Source organism: Saimiri boliviensis, chromosome 3 (genome assembly GCF_048565385.1).
Source record: "Saimiri boliviensis isolate mSaiBol1 chromosome 3, mSaiBol1.pri, whole genome shotgun sequence".
NCBI classification, from domain to species: Eukaryota; Metazoa; Chordata; class Mammalia; order Primates; family Cebidae; genus Saimiri; species Saimiri boliviensis.
The window spans coordinates 81,456,383-81,477,887 of record NC_133451.1 but is presented as its reverse complement, the minus strand read 5'-3'; the positions used below and the strand labels follow the sequence as shown (position 1 = coordinate 81,477,887).

General features: G+C 40.5%; 1 protein-coding gene across 2 annotated transcripts in view; it reads right to left on the bottom strand.

The window, feature by feature from the left end:
- The window catches only part of HERC6 (HECT and RLD domain containing E3 ubiquitin protein ligase family member 6), a 74,663-nt gene extending 53,166 nt beyond the window's left edge, over nt 1–21,497 (bottom strand). For both annotated transcript variants that reach the window (XR_012516876.1, XM_003924004.4), the window contains exons 1-8: nt 21,299–21,497; nt 18,388–18,547; nt 16,170–16,246; nt 13,047–13,274; nt 10,484–10,578; nt 7,780–7,907; nt 6,537–6,673; nt 5,626–5,693 (exon numbers count right to left, since the gene is read on the bottom strand). Coding sequence is in view for 1 of the 2 variants with exons in the window: in XM_003924004.4 (XP_003924053.2) it covers nt 5,626–5,693; nt 6,537–6,673; nt 7,780–7,907; nt 10,484–10,578; nt 13,047–13,274; nt 16,170–16,246; nt 18,388–18,547; nt 21,299–21,497 (1,092 nt within the window). In the remaining variant the exon portion in view is untranslated. The remainder of the gene's footprint in view (nt 1–5,625; nt 5,694–6,536; nt 6,674–7,779; nt 7,908–10,483; nt 10,579–13,046; nt 13,275–16,169; nt 16,247–18,387; nt 18,548–21,298) is intronic.
- Between the last annotated feature and the right edge of the window lie 8 nt (nt 21,498–21,505).

The following is a 21,505-nucleotide window of genomic DNA, read 5'->3' as shown; positions in this document are numbered from 1 at the left end:
GCAGTGAGACAGAGCATACCATTGCATTCCAGCCTGGGCAACAAGAGCAAAACTCTGTCTCAAAACAAAACAAGCAAACGAACAAACAAAAAAACACAACGTGGATGAATTTTGAAGACAAGTGAGTAAAATAAGCCAGATGCAAAATAAAAAATATTGTATGATTCCACTTGTGTGAAGTATCTAGAATAGGCAAATTCATAGAGACAGAAGGTAGATGCAAGATTGCCTGAAGCTGGGGGCGGGGAGGGGGTATGGGGAGTTATTATTTCATAGTTAGAGAATTTCTGCTTGGGGTGATGAAAAAGTCTTGGACACGGAAAGTGGTGAAAGTTGTATAATACTGTGAAAGTAATTAATGTGACTGAATCATATACTTAAAATGATTAAAATGGCAAATTGTATTTATATATATATTATCACAATAAATAAAAAGAGATAATAATACCTACCTCTCTGGGTTCCTGTTAAGATGAAATTATAGTGTGCATACAAAGCTTTGAGATTATAGTAGGCACTCAATAATTAGTTTCATTGTTCCCTTTAATCACCCACAAGAGTTTACTTTTATATCAGTAACTCTCAAATTGTAATGTGCATACGAATCACCTGGTGGGAGATTCTGGTGGGCTTGTTAAAGCGAATTGCTAGGCTCCACCCCATAGTTTCTGATTCCATGGGTCAGGGTTGAGCACAAGAATTTGCATCTAACAAATTCTCCAGTGATGCTGATGCTGCTGGTTTGCGGACCACACTTTGAGAACTATCCTTCTATATAATACTTGAGACCAAATAGCCCAGCCAGAGGTTTCAAAAATCACCATCTGGAAAGAAAAATCCATCTTCAATATAGTCTTCCAGAGGCATTAGTGCTCTGTTAAAAGTTATACCTATGCCTCCACTGCACTTGTTATGAGCCAGGAAATTATGCATCAGTTTGGTTTAATGCTGAAATAAAAGACCTCTTGAAAAAGACAGGTAACCATGGCTCTTAAAGTTCCCTTCAGCTTCTTGATCTGAGTCCTGGGCTTTCCCTGTAGTTCGATCAAGAGGAAGACTTTTTTTCTTCCCACATCCCAGGAAACTTGGGACAATGAGGTGTTCCCTCTTGGCACTTACATACCATTTCTTTATTTGCTGCTTCAAAATCCCTGGCTCCTTCCAAATACATGGCATGAAACTATGTCATCTGCCTCCTCCTCTTTTGTAATCTTCCCCTAATGTCCTGGTCACTCCCTTTCATTCATCGAAAGCTTCGGCACCTTGCTGACTGTCTTCCTCACATCATGATTCCCATGGTCATCCTTCCTGCCCTCACTCTTGGTAACTTCAGAATTGATGAACATTATCTATCTCCCACCTTCATCTCTCAATTCTTAATTATCTCTACTCTTCCTCTGCTCCATCCCAGCCACACATGCCCTGGATCAGGGTTTCTAAACTGACACTATTGATATTTTGGGTCAGATGACTCTTTGCTATGAGCAGCTGTCCTGTGTATCATAGGATGTTTAGCAGCATCATTCCAGCCTCTGCCTACCAGATGCCAGTAGCAACCACTTCCAGTGCCATGCTCTCCCCTAGTTATGACAAACTACAGTGTCTTGAGATGTTGCCAAATGTTTCCTGAAGCACAAAATCACCCCTAGTTGAAAACCACTGCCCTATAGGTGAGAAGCTGGGTTTTATAACCATGAATTGTTCCATCTTCTAAATTTCTACCGGAAATATTCTCTTCTCTGACCGTCACACACCATCTTTCAGATTCACCTCCTTTAGAGTAAAACCTGCAGTCCAAGATTCTTTTGTGCACCGGGATCTCCAATCCATTAGTCCTGTTGTTTGTCCACGATACATCACCCTCCTTCAACTTTCTTACCCAGCTTAGATTCCATGGTTCATTACTATAATCACACCTATAACTCTTTTGTCCATTTCCTATTGTACTTACCTAGTAAAATTCCCTCTGTAATTAAACTTGACTCTGGATTACTCCAAAATCCAACTGAAGCAGCCTAACATCACCGGAGAAAGCTGCACAACTGTGCAGACTGATTGCACTTTAAGTCTGTGACCACAGGTTTCAAATGGGCACCTGATAATGTCTGATTAGACAAATTTGATTAATTCCAAAGCTAACTGCTTTTTCCCTCTCTAAGACAGCTATCTCAACACTTCCTTTTCTTCCTAAACCTTTCACACTCCTCTGCTTGCGCAAGATCAGATGGGAACCTTGCCTGAAGCACCACTGAAAATTGAAGCTGTTAAGCAAGAACAAATCACCTTCCCACCATCAACCTACCTTCACCTGTACCGTTCCTTATTATGGCATAATAGATACATCTGTTCAAATCCTTCAATTATGCATTAAATTCTGCTTCCTCTCTCCTACTCTCAGACATTGCTTCTACAATGACGCACTCTTATGTAGCATCGGAACCCCTCCCATGGTTCTCTACTACCCTTCACATCAAAATTTCTCGGGGTTGTCACAGGCGTTGTTTTCCCTTATTCCCCTTCTATTCTGTCCAGCCCACTCGCGTCAGGTCTCCTCCCCTTCTCTCTGCAATAACACAATCTTACCAAAGCAAAAATAAACTGTGCATGCCTCTTACTTGACCACTCAGCTGTATTTGACAGAATTGGCCACTTTCTCCTGGAAATACAGCAGTCCCCCTTATCCATGGGGGATGTGTTCCACCGAGACCCACAGTGGATGCCTGAAACCTTAAATAGTACCAAACCTCATATGTTTTTCCTATTCATCCATACATATGATCAAGTTTATTGTATAAATTAAGCACAGCAATAGATTAATACCAATAACTAATAATACAATGAAATAATTATAAGAATTTACTGTAATAAAACTTATATAAATGTGATACCCTTCCCTCTTTCTCAAGATAGCTTCTTATACTGTATTCACTCTACTTCTTGTGATGAAGGGTGGATTTTATCACACCATCCAGAAGATGTGATTGAAAACTTATGAGTTATTTCTGAATTTTCCATTTGATATTTTTGGACCACAGTTGAATGTGGGTCTGAAACTGTGACAAGCAAAACTGCAGATGAGAAGTACTACTGAGAGCCAGGCGTGGTGGTGCACACCTGTAACCCCCGCACTTTGCCAGGCCAAGGTGGGCGGATCACTTGAGCTCAGGAGTTCAAGACCAGCCTGAGAAACATGGCGAAACCTCTTCTCTACAAAAAAATACAAAAGTTAGCTGGGCATTGTGGTGTGCACATTAGCTACTTGGGAGGCTGAGGTGGGAGGATGGCTTAAGCCTAGGAATCTGAGGCTGCAGTGAGCCAAGACTCCAGTCTGGGTAACAGATTGAGACCCTGTCCACACACACACACACACACACACACACACACACACAGACACACACACACACATACACACACACACACACACACGAGAGGACCTCTGTACAGGCGCTTTCTCTCTTGGCTTGTGTGGCCGGCCTCTCCTGATTTTCCCTTCCTCAGAAACTGGTCCTTCTCAATCTTTTTTTCTGGTTCCTCTTCCACTGTCTAACCTCTAATGGAGAAGTTCCTCATTAGAGGAATTTTGCCCCCCTTCTCCTCATTTTCACTCTTTCTCTAGGTGAGCTTTCATCCAGGTCCCTGGCTTACATCCCATCTGTGGGTTGATAACTGCTGTGTTTGTATTCCACTGCCAGCATCCTCCCTGAGCCTCACATTTGGATGCCAGCTCAGTCTCCTTTCCAAAACACATTTCAGGTGGGTCCGTTCACATAGCTGGCCCCATCTCACAGAACTGGCTCCATCTCGTAGCGCTCCTTGTCCTTTTTTGCTACAGTTCTGCCTCACTGAACTTCTGTCACACACACCAAACTTATGTTTGCCTCACAGCCTTTCTGTGTGCCATTCCTTCTGCTCTGTGCATTCTTTTTCTGGACCTAAGCATGGCTAAAATCTCTGTTCAATGGTCACAGCCTCTACAAGGCCTTTCCTGAAAGACATTTCTAAAGAAGCCCACCACAACAATCTCAAACGATCGATGTGTTTTCTTCAGAGTACTTGTCACTGTCTAACACATTTTTTTTTTTTTTTTGAGATGGAGTCTTCCTCTACGCCCCAAGCCGGAATACAGTGGTGCAGTCTCAGCTCACTGCAACCTCCACCTCCTGGGTTCAAGCAATTCTCCTCCCTCAACATCCCGAGTGGCCGGGATTACAGGCTTGTGCCACCGTGCCCGGCTAGTTTTTGTATTTTTACTAGAGATGAGGTTTCACCATGTTGGCCGGGCTGGTCTTGAACTCCTGACCTCAAGTGATCCACCTGCCCTGGCCTCCCAAATTGCTGGGATTACAGGCATGAGCCACCGTATCTATATCCGGCCTCTAATACAATCTTATTTATTTTGCATTTACGTATTTATGGTCCAGCCTTGCCTGCGGAGTCCAAATGCTATAAATGAGGGCAACCTTGTCGGTATGATTTATTCACTTTTGTCCCAGGCACCAAGAGCAGAGTCTGAAATATAAAAGGCTCTCAATTTTTATTGAGTGGCTGATTGAATGGCTATGATAGAGCAACCAAAGTATAGTCTCCTAACTGTCCCAGCAGCACAGAAACCTTTGCCTCTGACCACCTGTGCCAGGGACTATTATGTTCCTAATTTGTACTTTTTCCTGTTATCAGCATGTTTTAACTGTCAAGTTCTAAATGTCAAGCTTAAAACATTCCTGATAACAGGAAAAGGCACAAGTTAGAAAAATAACTATGAAGGCTTTTTTTTTTTTAATTCACAAAGATGCTTCCAAACTCACCCAGAAATGTAATAATAAAATCCCTCCTATTAACACTTAGGAAGGCACCAAGCTTGGTAGATAATGGTGTAAGCTATTGAGTTGGACTGCCTGGATCTGAATCCAGCTCTACCACTTACTACCAGTGCAACTTTGAATAAATTCACCTCTTTGAGGCTCAGTTTTTTCATCTGTAAAATGTGAAAAATAATATCAGTGAGAGGTGACACGAACATTAAACATTTTATTTGAAGGACTTTGATTGGTGCCTGACACATGATGACTATAGTTAAAATTAGTTATTACTGTTATTTATCATCATTAATTTTATTAAGCAATAAACTTGGGTTGGGGACTCAATGATGCAACCCTTGCAACAGAGGACAGCTGAGATGCTGCACACCACCCCTGCCACACACACCCCTATAAACTCGCACACATGGCCATCCTTCCACTCAAGGAGGCATTCCCTGCAGGACATTTCAGAAACCCTTCCTTGACAGTTCTGGACAGGGAAAATTCAGTTCCCTCATGAAGATGGAAGCAGCTGCTGTTGATACAAGTTACATCTGTATGCGCATTTACATGATGCAAATTCAATATACACACTTGCCAATAAAGAAAAAAGAAATCTGAAATGGTGGTGGTGGGGTCTAATCTGTTAGGAACGTTGACAAATAAGGAAGTGAGAATTATGTAATATTTTTTAATAAGCACTTGAATATAGGACTTTAATTTTTTAGTAAAACACCTGAATATATATGAATAATACAGTATTTCAAATACTGCTGTGAAATCTTGAAAAAAAATTGTTTAAAGGAACAAAAAATATAATAGATACCTGATGAGTTGTCACAAAGTTGGCATATTTTCCAGCAAAAATGTGTTTGACTTGAACATCCACGAGGTCTAAAAGAAAGTCAGAAATCCATGCTTAGAGTTTTCAGAAATAAAAAATAAATTTGATAAATACATCAAGCCAAATATACTCACTTACCAGCAATTTATGTTCTCCTAAATGGATTTTGACTACAAACACATGAAAGAATGATTTTTTCTTTTTTTCCCCCATCGTATTGAAATGAAAGATCAGTTTTGATCAGATTACATGTCATATATTCACTTAGTCTAAAATTTAGGTTTTCATGCACTTGCATAATACAGCCAGGTGGCCATGCTTTACAAGAGATTTGATTAAATATATAAAAGTATATTGATCTGGTTGCTTCTTTACTTTCTTAATAAACTTGCTTTCACTTTGTGGGAAAAAAAATGTATATTTTTCTGATGCATAAGTAATCAAGTTAGGATCTTCTTCTGTATTACCTTAATCTTCTTTAATTAATTAATTAATTAATTGAGATGGAGTCTTGATCTGTTGCCCAGGCTGGATGATATCAGCTCAGTGCAACCTTGAACTCAACTCAGTGGGTTCAAGTGGTTGTCCCACTTCAGTTTCCTGAGTAGCTGGGATTACAGGCTTGCACCACCACACCAGGGTAATATTTGTATTTTTAGTAGAGATGGGTTTCACTATGTTGGCCAGGCTGGTCTTGAACTTACCTTAATCTTTATAAATGATTACCAAATACCCTCAGATTTGCTGCATAAGAAAAAATGCGCAATGTACATATATAAAATAAAAGTGCTAGGGGAACTACAGTTCTGTGGGATCCTTTGAAAGGAAGCTGAATACTAGTTTTCCTCCAGTGGCACTGATGAACAAAAATCATGAATTAGTAGCACTCATACCATCAGCAGAAATCAAGCATCTAATGTCAAAGTTCTCTTTCAGGGCCTCTGGATGAGTTGGCTTGCTTGTGGCACTTGGTCCACGACCAAAAGATACCACCTGACCAGTGGTGTGCACGTATGCAATGGTGTGATCACTAGAGAAGAGAGAATATAGCATAATGAAGACTGAGGCACTCATGGCTTTTGAGAAAGATGATGTCCCTTAACACAAAATAACAAACACAGGAAACCAGTTTACTTTTACTAAGTACCCAGTTCTCTTATCACAATGTCAGTGTTAGAGGCCATCAAAGGATGTACCTAAACAGATGGTGAGTCAATATTAACTTACTACTAATTTTAAAAATAGAATGTTATTGATGGGTCTTTACTATGGTTTTTATCATTTGTGTTTTAATTGCAGGCATTTCTATGTATATATATATATATATATATATATATATATTATGCATTGGGTAGATATTTAAGCACTCAAAGTGTCCTTATAATTAGGTTATGCAGAACTCTGAATATATATGCAAATATACATAATCTTCTGCACACATGAGATTACATTAATTTAATTTTGTCTCATCAACTTAAGCAGGAAAACTCTGCTATTTATCAACCTACTTCCCATCCTCCAGCATCTGGTAAGGTGTTCTATACACAGTATAACTATTTATTTCTTACTTAATAAGAAATAAATTAGTAGAACCAATTATTTCTTATTAAATAAACAAAATATCTAGAATAAAGACAAAAACAGAAAAACTAAACTATATTTGAAACAAGTAAATTTTCAGGCAGGAAAATGCTCTATAAAAAAAGCAGCCACTAGCCGGGCGCGGTGGCTCAAGCCTGTAATCCCAGCACTTTGGGAGGCTGAGGCGGGTGGATCACGAGGTCGAGAGATCGAGACCATCCTGGTCAACATGGTGAAACCCCGTCTCTACTAAAGATACAAAAAATTAGCTGGGCATGGTGGCACGAGCCTGTAATCCCAGCTACTCAGGAGGCTGAGGCAGGAGAATTGCCTGAGCCCAGGAGGCGGAGGTTGCAGTGAGCCGAGATCGCGCCATTGCACTCCAGCCTGGGTAACAAGAGCGAAACTCTGTCTCAAAAAAAAAAAAAAAAAAAAAAAAGCAGCCACATATTTTGGGTTTTAAGGTTTGATAACATTCCATATGGGTCATTTCTAAGTAATAATATATAACACTTTCTACACATGCAGAGAAAAAAAAAAAAAGAAGCCTATTACCCTCCACAATCTATCTGTGAAACTAGGCCATCAATTCTTTCCACGAGTTGTGGACCTCTCTTCTCAGGAGTGGGGCTGTATCCCAGCTGCCCAGAGCTATTGTCTCCAAATGTGAACACTTTCCCATCCTGTTTAGGAAAGAAAGAACCAAATTAATTTCAGGTTTAAAAAGGTAACTAAAAGCTTACTGATTAAGTATCATACGAGAATTAATATGGGAGCACTCTGTGAAACACAAGGTCTACATAAATAGGACAGATCCTTTATTCTTTCTAGTAGTGTTATGTCAAGTTAACACATTAAACATGAAAAATCACTGGGGTCAGGCACAGTAGCTCACATCTGTAATCCCAGCACTCTGGGAGGCTATGGCAGGAAGAGTGCTTGAGGCGCCAGGAGTTTGAGACTAGCCTGGCCCAAATAGCAGGACACCATCTCTACACAATTTTTTTTTAATCATTAGCATTTCCTTAAAAACTAGACACCTTGGTGATGTGTTGTACAGCATGGTGACTATAGTTAATAATGTGTTTCATATATGAAAATTACTAAGAGGAGGCTGGGCATGGTGGCTCATGCCTGTAATCCAAGCACTTTGGAGGCCAAGATGGGTGGATCACCTGAGGTCAGGAGTTCAAGACCAGCCTGACCAACATGGCGAAACACCACGTTTAAAAAAAAAAAAAAATTTAATTTAAAAAATGTAAAAAAAATTTTTTTTAATTTAAAAAAAGAAAAAAAATTACTAAGAGAGTAGATCTTAAAGATTCTAACCACAAAAAAAGATAACTATGTGAACTGATGCATACGTTAACTAGCTTGATTGTGGTAATCATTTCACAATGTACACATGTATCAAAACACCATGTTGTACAGCATAAACATATATAATTTTTGCCAATTCTACCATAATAAAGTTGGAAAAAGAAATAATTAAGTACTTAATAAGTCTTTATTAAATGAATAGGAAAAATTAACTGGTTCAAGAATAAACCCAAAGTTTAAGAATGAGATTGAATTTATTAGAGCATTTTCCTGAAAATACTGTCTTCCCAAAAGATGATTCTATGATTACAAACAACTCTAGCTTTCTCTTTGCAACTAAGAATAACATAATCCAAACAATGAAGGGTTTTCTAATTTAAGACATGTGCTTAAAACTGACAATAAAAATAATTGGGGGCATATAGTTTTTAAACAAACATTACAAATACACAAGTAGTTTTCAAGTCTATTCTTTATGGCTCCAGAAAGAATCCATCCCTTTGGAATAGATTGTATGGGAGGAAAACATTCAGGAAGCTGGGTCGTAATTATGTCCAGCAAGAAATGAAATGAAGTATGTTCTAAGCTGTAGAGTGGGTTATTGAAAACTGTAAAAATTACTTTGTTGCTTCTATAATAATTTTTATCTGTAGAATCACCTTGTCAATGAATAGTTGTTAAAGGAGCCAGGTGCAGGGTGGCTCACACCTGTAATCCCAACACTTTGAGAGGCTGAGGTGGGTGGATCATCTGATGTCAGGAGTTTGAGACCAGCCTGGCCATCATGGTGAAACTCTGTTTCTATTAAAAATACAAAGATTAGCTAGGTGTGGTGGTGCGCATCTGTAATCCCAGCCACTTGGGAGGCTGAGGCAGGAGAATTGCTTGAACCTGGGAGGTGGAGGTTGCAGTGAGCTGAGATCGAGCCACTGCACTCTAGCCTGGGCAACAGAGCAAGACTTGGTCTCACAGAAAAAAAAAAAAAAAAAAAATTGCTAAAAGGAATTAGTTTCTGTATTCACGTATTTTTTTTTTTTTTTTTTTTTAATTTTGAGACAGAGTCTGGCTCTGTCACCCAGGCTGGAGTACAGTGGTGTGATCTCGGCTCACTGCAACCTCTGACTCTCAGGTTCAAGCAATTATCCTTCTTGAGCCTCCCAAGTGTCTGGGGCTACAGGTGCCCACCATCATGCCCAGCTAATTTTTGTATTTTTAGTAGAGACAAGGTTTTACTACGTTGGCCAGGCTGGTCTGGAATTCCTGACCTCGCGATCCACCCACCTTGGCCTCCCAAAGTGCTGGGATTACAGGCATGAGTCACCCCACCTGGCTATTAACCTAATTTAGTAGGTATCTAAAGATACCTCCTAAAGCTGAAATTAGCTTATGTTATAGAATCTTGAAAACTTTATGATTTATATTTGGTTCACATCTCCTCTTTAGATATGTGTACACTGAATGGCTATGTCTAGATTTTGGTATACATATCTTACGCTACAATCTGAATGTTTGTGTCACCCTAGAATTCTTATGTTGAAATTCTAACCCTCAATGCCATGATATTAGGAGGAGGGGCCTTTGATGGATGATTAGGTCATGAAGGCAGAACTCTCATGAATGGGATTAGTGCCCTCACTAAAGAGGCCCAGGTGGGACTCCTCACCCCTTTCACTATGTGAGGACAGTGAAAATATGGTATTTATGAATGAGAAGTTTGGCCCTCATCAGACATCAAATTTGCTGGCACTTTGATTTTGGACTTCCTAGCCTCTGGAACTATGAGAAATAGATTTCTGTTGTTTACAAGCCACTCTTTTTGTGGTATGTTGTTATAGTGGCCCAAATGGGCTAAGGTCTCTGGCTTTCAACAATAATTAGTACATGTACCTTGTTAACATTTCTCTGGAACTTAAAAACATAGCAACACATTTTGGATTACCTGGCTAAGCACGGCAGTGTGCTCATCACCACAGCTGATATAAATCACACCTAGATTCTTCAGTGCACCAATTGAGAGAGGCTTGTTGCTTTGCACTGTTGAAACAAATCAGAATTTCTAGAGTATAAGAAACAGACTCAGATTTCATGAGCATTTACATTTTAATACCTTTTTATATTTCATATTTTTACATAAAATATATCTTTTATTATTCTTATAATTCACTAACAGTTTGTAGATTTCATGACTATATATTTAATACCATTTTATATTTTTATGTTATATCTTTTATTATTCTTAAAATTCATAACATAATTTTAAAAGTAAACAATTCTAAGTATAAAACAGAGGAAACACCCTACCTTGGGGAAGAAAAAAAGAAATGCTCCTTTAACATTTATTTCTGGAAGCTATCTAATCTTCTGGAATGCCCAAGGCTATTAACCTAGAAAGCTAAGCTTCAAGACCCGCACGCCTGATACTACTGCCATTGTGTTGTATTAATTTGTCAACCTAAAATAACAACAGAGGGGCTCTCTAAAAAGCTTATTTGGAATGAATGACAATGGGATTACAATCCAGGATATGCATGCCATAGCAGGCCATGGGCATAGCTGGGGAGGCTGAGGCAATGGGGAAATTTTAAAGTACACGTAGGTTATTTTGAAACAGAAGTTCATTGGTTACAAGGACTGATTGCGGGCAGTGACATGTGTACTGGCCATTGCTAGAAGATTCTTCACAGAATCCACCCTGACTGCAAGGTTGCCATTTTAGTAAGGTTACTTGCAAGGCTGCAGTTAGGAAACACTGTTACTGGAAAGATGACCCATAGAAATGGTCTTAGCTGCAAGGTTGTGGTTTTGGTAGAGTCCTCTGGGATAGTTCTTATTATCAGTTGGATCTGTGTGAGGATCCTCCCTTCATGACCCCTGCCCTCCAACTCCATTTTATTAGGGTTTGAAATAAGTGACTCCATATTGATTCTGACCATTTTGACATACTTCTGTCACATGATAGGTGCTCTGCAAATATATTATAAAAATTGAGATGATAAGAAAAGCTGGCTAGGCATGGTTGTCTCATGCTTGTAATCCCAGCACTTTGGGAGGTTGAGGCATGTGGATTGCTTGAGTGCAGGAGTTCAAAACCAGCCTGAGCAACGTGGTGAAACCCCATCTCTACAAAAAATACAAAAAAATAGCTGGGTGTGGTGGCATGTACCTGTGGTCTGAACTACCCTGGGGGCTGAGATTGCAGTGAGCTGAGATCATGCCACTGCACTCCAGCCTGGGCAACTGAGCAAAATCCTGTCTGAAAGAAAGGACAGAAAATAAAAAAGAGAAGAGAAGAGGAGAGGAGGGAAAGAAAAAGAGGCTAGGGGAGGGGAGGAAAGGGGAGGAGGGAAGGGGAGAAGAGAGGAGGGGAAGAGGAGGAGAGGGGAGGAGAAGAGGAGGGGAGGGGAAGGCAGGGGAGGGGAGGAAAGGGAAAGGGAGGAGAAGGGTGAGGAAGAGAGAGTAGAGGAGGGAAAGAAAAGGAAAGTAAAAAGGAAAGGAAAGAAAAACTTAGCTAATGCTGAAATGGTGACGTGAAACAAGGTATAAGTGCTCAGCATGGGACTGACACAGGTTAGGTGCTAACTATATGTTAGCTGATGTAAGGAATTGAATAGAAGAGGATAGAGTTTGTGGGGAGCACATCTTGATGAGTTTTGTGTTCAGAGGAACTGGTTGTTTAGAGAAGTTTTCTTTTGTCTAGAGGAACTGGTTGTTTCACCTAATGTTAGCAGTCTCCCAAGTGAGCAATTTCTAAACTTTGCTTCACATTGGAATCACCTGTGAGGTCGCTAATGATAACTGATACTTTAATAGGTATGGGGTCTGACTTGGGCATTGAGATTTTTAAAGGATCCCACAGCAGGCAGAATAATGGCCTCCCAAAGAATCATGGTCTCCCACTTCCTCATCCTGGAGCCTGTAAATATGTTAAGTTACATGGCAAAGGGAAGTTATGGAAACAGATGGAACTAAAGTTGCTAATCAGTTGACCTTAACACAAGCGAGATTCTGCTGGATTATCCAGGTGAGCACACTGTAATCACAAGGGTCTTTTAACTGAGGAAAAGAGAGGCAGAAGAGTCTATGTGAAAGTAACAAGACTTGAGAAAAACTTGATCAGCCATTGCTAGCTTTGAAGAAGAAAGAGGTCTCTGAGTCAATTAATGCAGGTGGCCTCTAGAAGCTGCAAAAGGCATGAAAATGGATTCTCCTCTAGAGCCTGTAGAGGCAGGCAACCTGCTAACACCTTGACGTTAGCCCAGTGAGACCTGTCAGAATTCTGACCTCCAGAACTGTAAGATAATACATTTGTGTTGTTTTAGGCTGCTAGGTTTGAGATGATTTGTTACTGTAGCAACAAGAAAATAATATAGCTCCCTAGGCTATTCTAATGTGTCAGAAGTTTGGGAACCACTGTTTTAACCATTGATACTGCCCTTTGCCAAGTTGGTCTTCCACCTGGAAAGAAAGAATGATTTATTGCACAAACAAGACTATCTCCTCACCTTGGACATTACGCCCACTGAGGGCCAGCTGCCCTGCACTGTTACTTCCCCAGCCAAACGAAGTCCCACAGAGAGACAGGGCAAAGCTGTGAGCCCCTCCAGCAGCCACCTGAGCCAGTGGGATCCCCTCCAGGGACCTCACCCTCTGAGGGCTGGGTTGGGAGGGGAACTCCTTCCCTAGGCCCAGCTGCCCGTGGCTGTTCTTTCCCCATGAAAACACTTGGCTATCTACAAAAACAAAGAAGAGAAATTAAGAATTGTACACATATTAGAATACTAAATTCAAATACAAACTACGAATTCTACAGATCTTTTTTGTGGCTTTATTGAGGTGTAATTGACAAAAATTTTATATACTTAAGGCATATAATGTGATGTGCTGAAATACATAAACATTGTTAAATGATTGTCACAATGAGCTAATTAACATATCTATCACCTCACATAGTTCCTTTTGTGTGTATGTGTGTGGTGAGAATACTTAAGAGCTACCCTCTTAGCAAACTTCAAGTATACAATGCACTATTATCAACTATAGTCACATGGCTGTACATTAAAAACTTATTCACCTTATAACTGAAAGTTTGTACCCTTTGACCCACATCTTCCCATTTCCCCAAGCCCCCAGCCCCTGGCAACTACCTTTCTACTCTCTGATTTTATTGAATTTGACTTTCTTAGATACCACATCGAAGTGAGATCGTGCGGTATTTGTCTTTCTGTGTCTGGTTTATTTTACTTAGCATGATGTCCTCCAAGTTGCAAATGGTAGGATTTCCTTCTATTTCTATTCTACTTCTATTTAATGTTACAAATCCTTACACAGTAAAACAGAGATAAAGAAAAAAGTGAGATTAAAGTATTCCAAATGAAGGTAAGTGGGGTGGTCAAGGTCACCTTCAAATGTTCCTTCGAACAATGTCCACTCCTCCCTCCCAGTTAAGGGCAACTGTGTTCTTTCAGCTGCTCATGCCAAGAATCTTAGAGTCATCCTTAACTCCTCTCTTTTATACTTTTCAACCCAGCAAATTCAAAACTTCTGCCTTCAAAATCTATATAGAATTCAACCATTTCTCATCTCTCCACTGCTACCACCATAGCTAAGTCAGCAACACTTCTCTCCTGGAAAATGACAATAGCTACTCTCCCTGATCTCATGGCCTTTGTGTCTGGATCATTCTTTCATGGTTAGCATTTCAACTTTCTCCCTCCCTTTTCATATGGTCTCTGCTCATATGTCACCTTATAAGAGATATCTTCCTTGACCGCCTTATAAAATAAAAAGGCCCCTTCTCTCCACCCAGGTACCCACTCTCTGTCCCCTTACCCTCTTTTGTTTATAAGATGGAGTCTCTCTCTGTTGCTCAGGCTGGAGTGCAGTGGTGCAATCTCCGCTCACTGCAACCTCTGCCTCCCGGGTTCAAGTGATTCTCCTGCAGCAGCCTCCCACGTAGCTGAGATTACAGGCGCTGCCACCATGCCCAGCTATTTTGCGTGTGTGTGTGTGTGTGTGTGTGTGTATTTTTAGTAGAGATAGGGTTTCACTATGTTGGCCAGGCTGGTCTCGAACTCCTGACCTCGTGATTCACCTGCCTTGGCCTCCCAAAGTGCTGGGATTACAGTTGTGAGCCACCATGCCTGGCCAATAAATGGTAGGTGTCCAATAAATGGACAGCTGGTAACCGATAAATATTAGCTGTCCGTAGACCCTGGCACAGTTGCAATGATACATAGGACATCACCTGAGGAGCATACAAATGTTACAATCCCTTGAAGGGGATTAGTATATGCCACACCAAAATATGCTACTTTGGCATAAGAATTGTTTCGAGTTGAAGGCAATTGAGAGTTAACAGATGTAGGGAGAGGTTTCTGCCCTTCTCTTATCTGCCTAAAAGCAGGGCCTAAGTTTCCCTTTGAGGAGGTATCGCCACTCTATTGTACCAGGGAGAGAAAAGTAACTTTTCACTCAGCACTGAGATGAGTCTGCAGAAACAAATTTACTAAAATATCCCTTATCTTCCATTGGTTTCCCTATGTATTTCCTAGTCACTTTCCTACAAAGTATTATCCCTTGAAGCTCAAACTCCCTTTTCTTTGTTAAAACAGTATGTAAGTCCCCAAGTCTAACCACTACTTTTAGTTTCACTTCTTTTCTGTAAACTGTTGCACACAAAAATATTAATAAAAATTGGGGGCCAGGCATAGTGGCTCACGCCTGAAATCTCAGTACTTTGGGAGGCTGAGGTGGCTTGAGGTCAGGAGTTTGAGACTAGCCTGGACAACATAGGGGAACCCTGACTCTACTAAAAATACAAAAATTAGCAGAGTGTGGTAGTGCATGCCTATAGTCCCAGCTACTTGGGAGGCTGAGGTAGGAGAATCACTCGAACACCGGAGATGGAGGTTGCAGTGAGCCAAGATGGTGCCACTGCACTCCAGCCTGGGTGACAGAGTGAGACTCTGTCTCAAAAAAGAAAATAAATAAATAAATAAAAATTGGGTGCCTTTTCTCTGTTAATCTGTCTTCTGTTCATTTAATTTGCAGGTTCCCAAATACTGCATGTAAAAGGGTAGAGAAAAAATTTTTCCTCCTTCAGACTCTCCATTGAGAAATTTGGATTGAGGATGGACAATGGAGGGTGGAGGTTGGTGGAATGTAGATGTACAATTATTATGTGTCAATAAAGATAAATAAGTACAAATTAAAAAATGAAAAATACAGAGTCATGATTTGGACACCTTGACTTCTTTTTCATTGATCTAAGTGAAACAGACAAATTGTCCTTAGTCTGTTTGGGTTTGCCAGTGTGGACAAGCCATTTAGCAAAGGGCAAAATAAAGAGCAAAGGGCTGGAAATAAAGCCACTACTAAGCTGAGAGAGTTGGCCAGTTAGGTCAAATAACCAGAGACAGCCCCTTATGGCATTATGAATTAGGGACTGTCTAGAGTATAATAAGGCCCAAGAAATTTGAGAAAAAAATAGAAAAACAATATATCCTTTGAAACCTGGAGAGTAAAAAACTTCTAAATGAGCCCCAGTGTATTAAAAATCAATAGCTATAATTCCTATTCAAAAAATTACTTCCTAATCACACTCAGATCCAAAAAGTATTTCTTACCTTTTGATAATGCCAGGGAGTGGTAATGTCCACAGGAAACTTGTATTATTTTTATACCATTCAGAGTCGTTATTTTCCTATAATAAAAACAATACAAAATTCATTAATCCTTATTTAGATTAGAGTAAGTTGTTCAGTGGACTACAGATATTTAAAAGTATCTCAGGTAATACATCTGGTCCAGAAAAACAATTTAATTTTCTTGTATTTCTGTAGTGCCTTTATTCTAAAGCCCTCAAACTGTTTTTACATGACATCAACATGTACAAAGGTATAGGACAGAATCCAAAACAGTACATAATGCAAAAGCAATTGTTACTGGACTCCAATACAGTACCTAACATACTAATTTTATTCTACATTTATTAGCCTAAAAGAAAAATAAATTTTTTCTATATATATAGTAAAGAGCTTTAGAATTTATAGAACATGAACATCTTCATCATCATCTAATTTAAGCCCTAATTTAATTAAAAAATTATTAGGTTAAATCATACAAAATTGCCACCATTTTTGTGGATCAAAACCAGATAACTATTGGTAATTTCCTTTTTTCTTTCATTCCCCCCAGATGGAGTCTTGCTTTGTTGCCCAGGCTAGAGTGCAGTGGCATGATTTTGGCTCACTGCAACCTTCACCTCCCAGGTTCAAGTGATTCTTCTGCCTCAGCCTCCCAAGTAGCTGGGATTATAGGCATGTGGCACAACGTCTGACTAATTTTTTTTTTTTTTTTTTAAGTATACAACATGGTGAAACCATGTTGGTCGGGCTGATCTTGATCTCAAACTCCTTATCTCAGGTGATCTGCCCACCTTGGCCTCCCAAAGTGCTGGGATTACAGGCATGAGCCGCTGCACCTGGCCACTATTGGCAATTTCATAAGGTGAATCTAATGGAACTCAAAGAGGTCAAATAGGTATGATGTTGTAGAACTAGACTCAAATTATGATCTTTTTATTCCAAATTCAATGCTCATTCCTCCAAGTCACATTGATCTCTTCTAGAATTTAATGACTGAAAGATGTAACAAGAAGTCACTCCCTAAAATTAAAAAGCATATGTTTGAAAATTCCTTAAGTATGTAATTCATAAACACAAAATTCAGAGCCGACTACGTGTCATATCTGTCCTGGGAAGTTGTTTGTGAGGAAATGTGATATTTCCCTCTATTTTACTAAGTAAGATATTAAAGTCTAGTGATTTATGACAAGCCAAAAAGTTATGGTGGGAAAAAAATTTTTCCTCTTCCACCTTTGGTCCAATATTTAAACCTGTGAATTAACTGACAATAGATTAACAAGAGAAAAGACAAAGGTTATTTACAAGCATGCTTACTATTGCAGAATATCCCAAGGTAAAGTTTTATATATGTCAACTTAATAAAAGGCGGGGTTTCAGGACTTCAGTGGGAAAGTATAGAAGGGTCTACTGGGCTTTTTGATAGTAATGGTAATGGGTGGTCTGTCTTCATGACAACTGAACACCCAGGAACTCTCACTCAAGGAAGTTACTGGCAACTGTATTTTCAGGAGGCTCTGTTTTAGTGTGATAAAGGAAGTTCAGGTAAGATTTATGTCTGCATCTTTTGCAGCTCAAATGTTTCTACTTTACACCCACTTTAGTCTTTATATTCACTCTGGAGGTCTAAATGGGCCCTTACAGTTATATTCCAAGAGATAAGATTAAGATCAAAGGGTCACATCTCATTTGACTCTGCTCTAATTAAATAATAATTGGTGTTGTAGTTTTTTCCCTGCCTTCTTCCCTCACTCTGCAGGCCTTCAGGTTAGGAATTGTGTTTCTCATAGGCTTTTTTTTTTTTTTTTTTTTTTTTTTTTTTGAGACAGTCTTGCTCTGCTGCCCAGGCTGGAGTGTAGTGGTGCTGTCTTAGCTCACTGCAACCTCTACCTCTCAGGCTCAAGCTATTCTCCCATTTCAGGCTCCTGAGTAGCTGGGATTACAGACGCCTGCCACCATGCCAGGGTAATTTTCTTGTATTTTTTATAGAGACAGGGTTTCGCCATATTGGCTAGGCTGGCCTCAAACATCTGACCTCAAGTGATCTGCCCACCTTAGCCTTCCAAAGTGTTGGGATTACAGATGTAAGCCACTGCAGCTGGCCTGTCATAGTCATCTTTGTATCCTGGCATCTTGCACAGTGTGTGGCACATGGTACTAAATATATTGAATAAATGAAGGGAAGCATTGAAATACTTACCTAGGTGTGAAGTTGATTTCCTTTAATTCTCCAACCCCCAGCTGCCCTTCAGAACCAGCTCCCCATGCGAAGACCCTTCCTTTGTGGCACACAGCCAGGGAGTGCTCCTTTCCGCAGCTCACAAGATCAAACTTTAGGGTTTTCAATGCCTGAACTGGTTCTTTGGGAAACAAAACAAAACACCCCCCAACCGCCACCACCAGATTATTAGTTTAACAAGTTTAAGACAGCACTTTTCTTCAAAAAGAAGGATCATCCAGATTTCTTGTCTCCTCCAATGGTATTTTAAACTGAGACCTAAAGTTCATGCTAAATGTCTGAAGGAAGTAGATTCAATGTGTGTTACCCTTTATTTTATTTTTTGGAGGCCATTATCTTTAGCAAACTCACGCAGGAACAGTTACCCTGTCTTTATGGGATACAGCTCTGTTAAAATAATTAACTGGGAGATTATTAAGTTGAGATGGCTCCAGCGCCTTGGGTTCCTGCATAAACAAACCAAAACCCAACTCAGAGTGGTTGGTCATAGCCCAGGAAAATGAAACTTAAGGTTAACCAATCAGAAACCACCAACTAACTAGAGACTTTATAAACAAGAAGCTTCTGACTACTTCTAACAAGGGACTTTCCACTTTAACCAATCAAATATTTTCTTTGTCTTGCTTCCTGAACACCATATCAAAGGTTTCCCCTCGCATCTCCTTGCACCGCCCTCAGTGGAGCCCAACTGCTTGAGGTCTGGTGCTGCTCAATTCATGAACTGCTGAATGTTCAAATTAACTCTTAAAAACATTTAATGTATCCAAGTCTATCTTTTAATGTCTGTTACTTAAAGGAGTAGGCATCATGGAGGGGGTAACCTCTAGGGACTATGACGCATAACCAGATATTTCTCTATGATGGTTTTAGCAAACCCTAGCGAAATAAAGGGACCCAGAAAAAGTTGGGATCTCCTCCATTCTGCTACTCTGTCCTCCCACCCTAAACACTGAAAGCAGTGAATCTCTTGCTCAGAAGGAAATTGGAAAGGAGCTTACCTCATGAGTGTGACAGGCAGGTGCTGGATCCTCTTACAATGAAAAGTGAAAAAATATGCCCCTATGGAGGCCCTAAATATGCCCACAAATGAAAACCGCATCACATTTCCCTACAAGCCAATCTAAACTGTTTTCCCAAGGGATCTGTCTCTGAATTATGAGAGTTGAGAACATCATACGAGTAAAGTTTTTGTAACATTTAAGATTTTGTTTTTCCTTTTATCTTCATAATTTTTTTTCAACTATTTACTGTCACTCTATGCAAGGTTAAAATTTCCCAAAGATTCATGCACTCGGAAAGACAGAAATTGTTACCATTTTTCTGGAGAACAATTTGGCATTAAGTATCGTGTTGCCCTCCATTGCCAAATGAAGGTGATCAGATCTGAAAACATGCTACTATACCATAAGAATTTGAGCTGAAGGTAACTGAGAATCAACAGATGCAGGAAGAGTTCTCTGCTCTCTTCTTATCTACCTAAAAGTAGGGCATAAATATCCTTTTGTGAGAAGCTCCCATCTCCTGCACCAAGAGAAGGGTCACCTAAGATGAAGACTTGGCACTGGGATGAGTCTGCATAAACAACTCTAATAAATTAACCCTTATCTTCCCTTAGATTTTCCCTTATATTTTCTAGTCACTTTCCCCGAGTTCATTGTCCTTTAAAGTCCAACCCCCCTTTCCTTTGTTAAATGTGATACACAAGCCCCTAAGTCAAAGCACTTGAGTTTCACTACTATTTTGCAAATTCCTGTGCATGTAAATCCCCCTATATGTAAAAGATTAATAAAATTGTATGCTTTTTCTCCTGTCGATCTGTCTTTTGTCAGTTAAATTTGCAGGCCCCAGATGCTGAATCTAAGAGGGTAGAGGAAAAATTTTCCTTCTCCACACACCTTTTGAAACTATTCTCAGCAAGTCATCAGATATGTGGTCAAATTATTTCCTTACAAGAACATCAATCAGAATTATTTATAAAAGCCCCTAGTGGGAAACAATCTACTTTCCACAAAAAGAGAATAATTATGGTACTCTCAGAGTTTGGAATGTTATGCAGCAATTTAAAATGTATTTTCAAAACATATATAATAAAAGGGTAGTATGTTCATATGATCATGTTTGATGAAAACACAATGTATAGAGTTGCAATAAATACTGCATATACAAATCTATAATGGCATGATTTTTATAAAACATTAAATACATACATTGAAAAAAGTAGACAAGGAGAAAATGCATCAAAATGTTAGGAGTTATCTTTGGATGTTGGAGCTACAGGTGAGTTCTTTCTCGTATTTCTACAATAATCTATAATGATTATTGTATTATCATATATTTTTTAAGAAAAAAAATGCCCCAGGGTATTTCTAAGGAAGTTACAGGTGTCCAACCCGCAAACTACGTTTGTACGGTCAGGCTGCCTTCTCCAGGTAGAACCGCGCAGGCGAGGATTTGTCTGCAAGGCAAGCCGGAGGGACCATATTTCTGTCCAGAGCAGCGCGGCGGGTTAGTTTTGACTCTCAGTTTCGCTTTGAACTTGAATTGGAAACCGAAACGAACCCCAGGGGCGGCGGGAAAACGAAACTGAGGAAGTTGCGCTTCGGAAGCACAGGGCACAATTCTCCCAGTTCCTTTGGCTCCTCGGGTCCCGAGGGCTCCGAGGCTCCCAGCACCCCTGCCTGCTTGGCCCGTGGCGCCCAGCATCTGAGCCACACCCCGCATCTGGGACCCCGCGCCCCTCACCCGGGTCCCCGAGCCCCTCACCCGGGTCCCCGCGCCCCGCGCTCTGCACCCGGTTCCCTGCGCCGGGTACCCGAGCCCCCGCGTCCATGCACCGGGGTCCCTACACCCTGTGCCTGGGGTCTGCGCTCACCTGGCAGGTCCCAGCGCGGCGCGCCCCTGCGGCCCAGCTGGCCCCGGCTGTTCTCTCCGCACGAGTGGACCAAGGAGTTGGTCAGCAGCAGCAGAGCGTGGCGCTCCCCGCTGGCCGCCTGCAGTAACTCAGCCCCGGGGCTGCCCTCCGTCCTCCGGCGCTGCAGCCCGCGGGATCCGGCGCCCCAATAGAAGTACATCCCGCTTC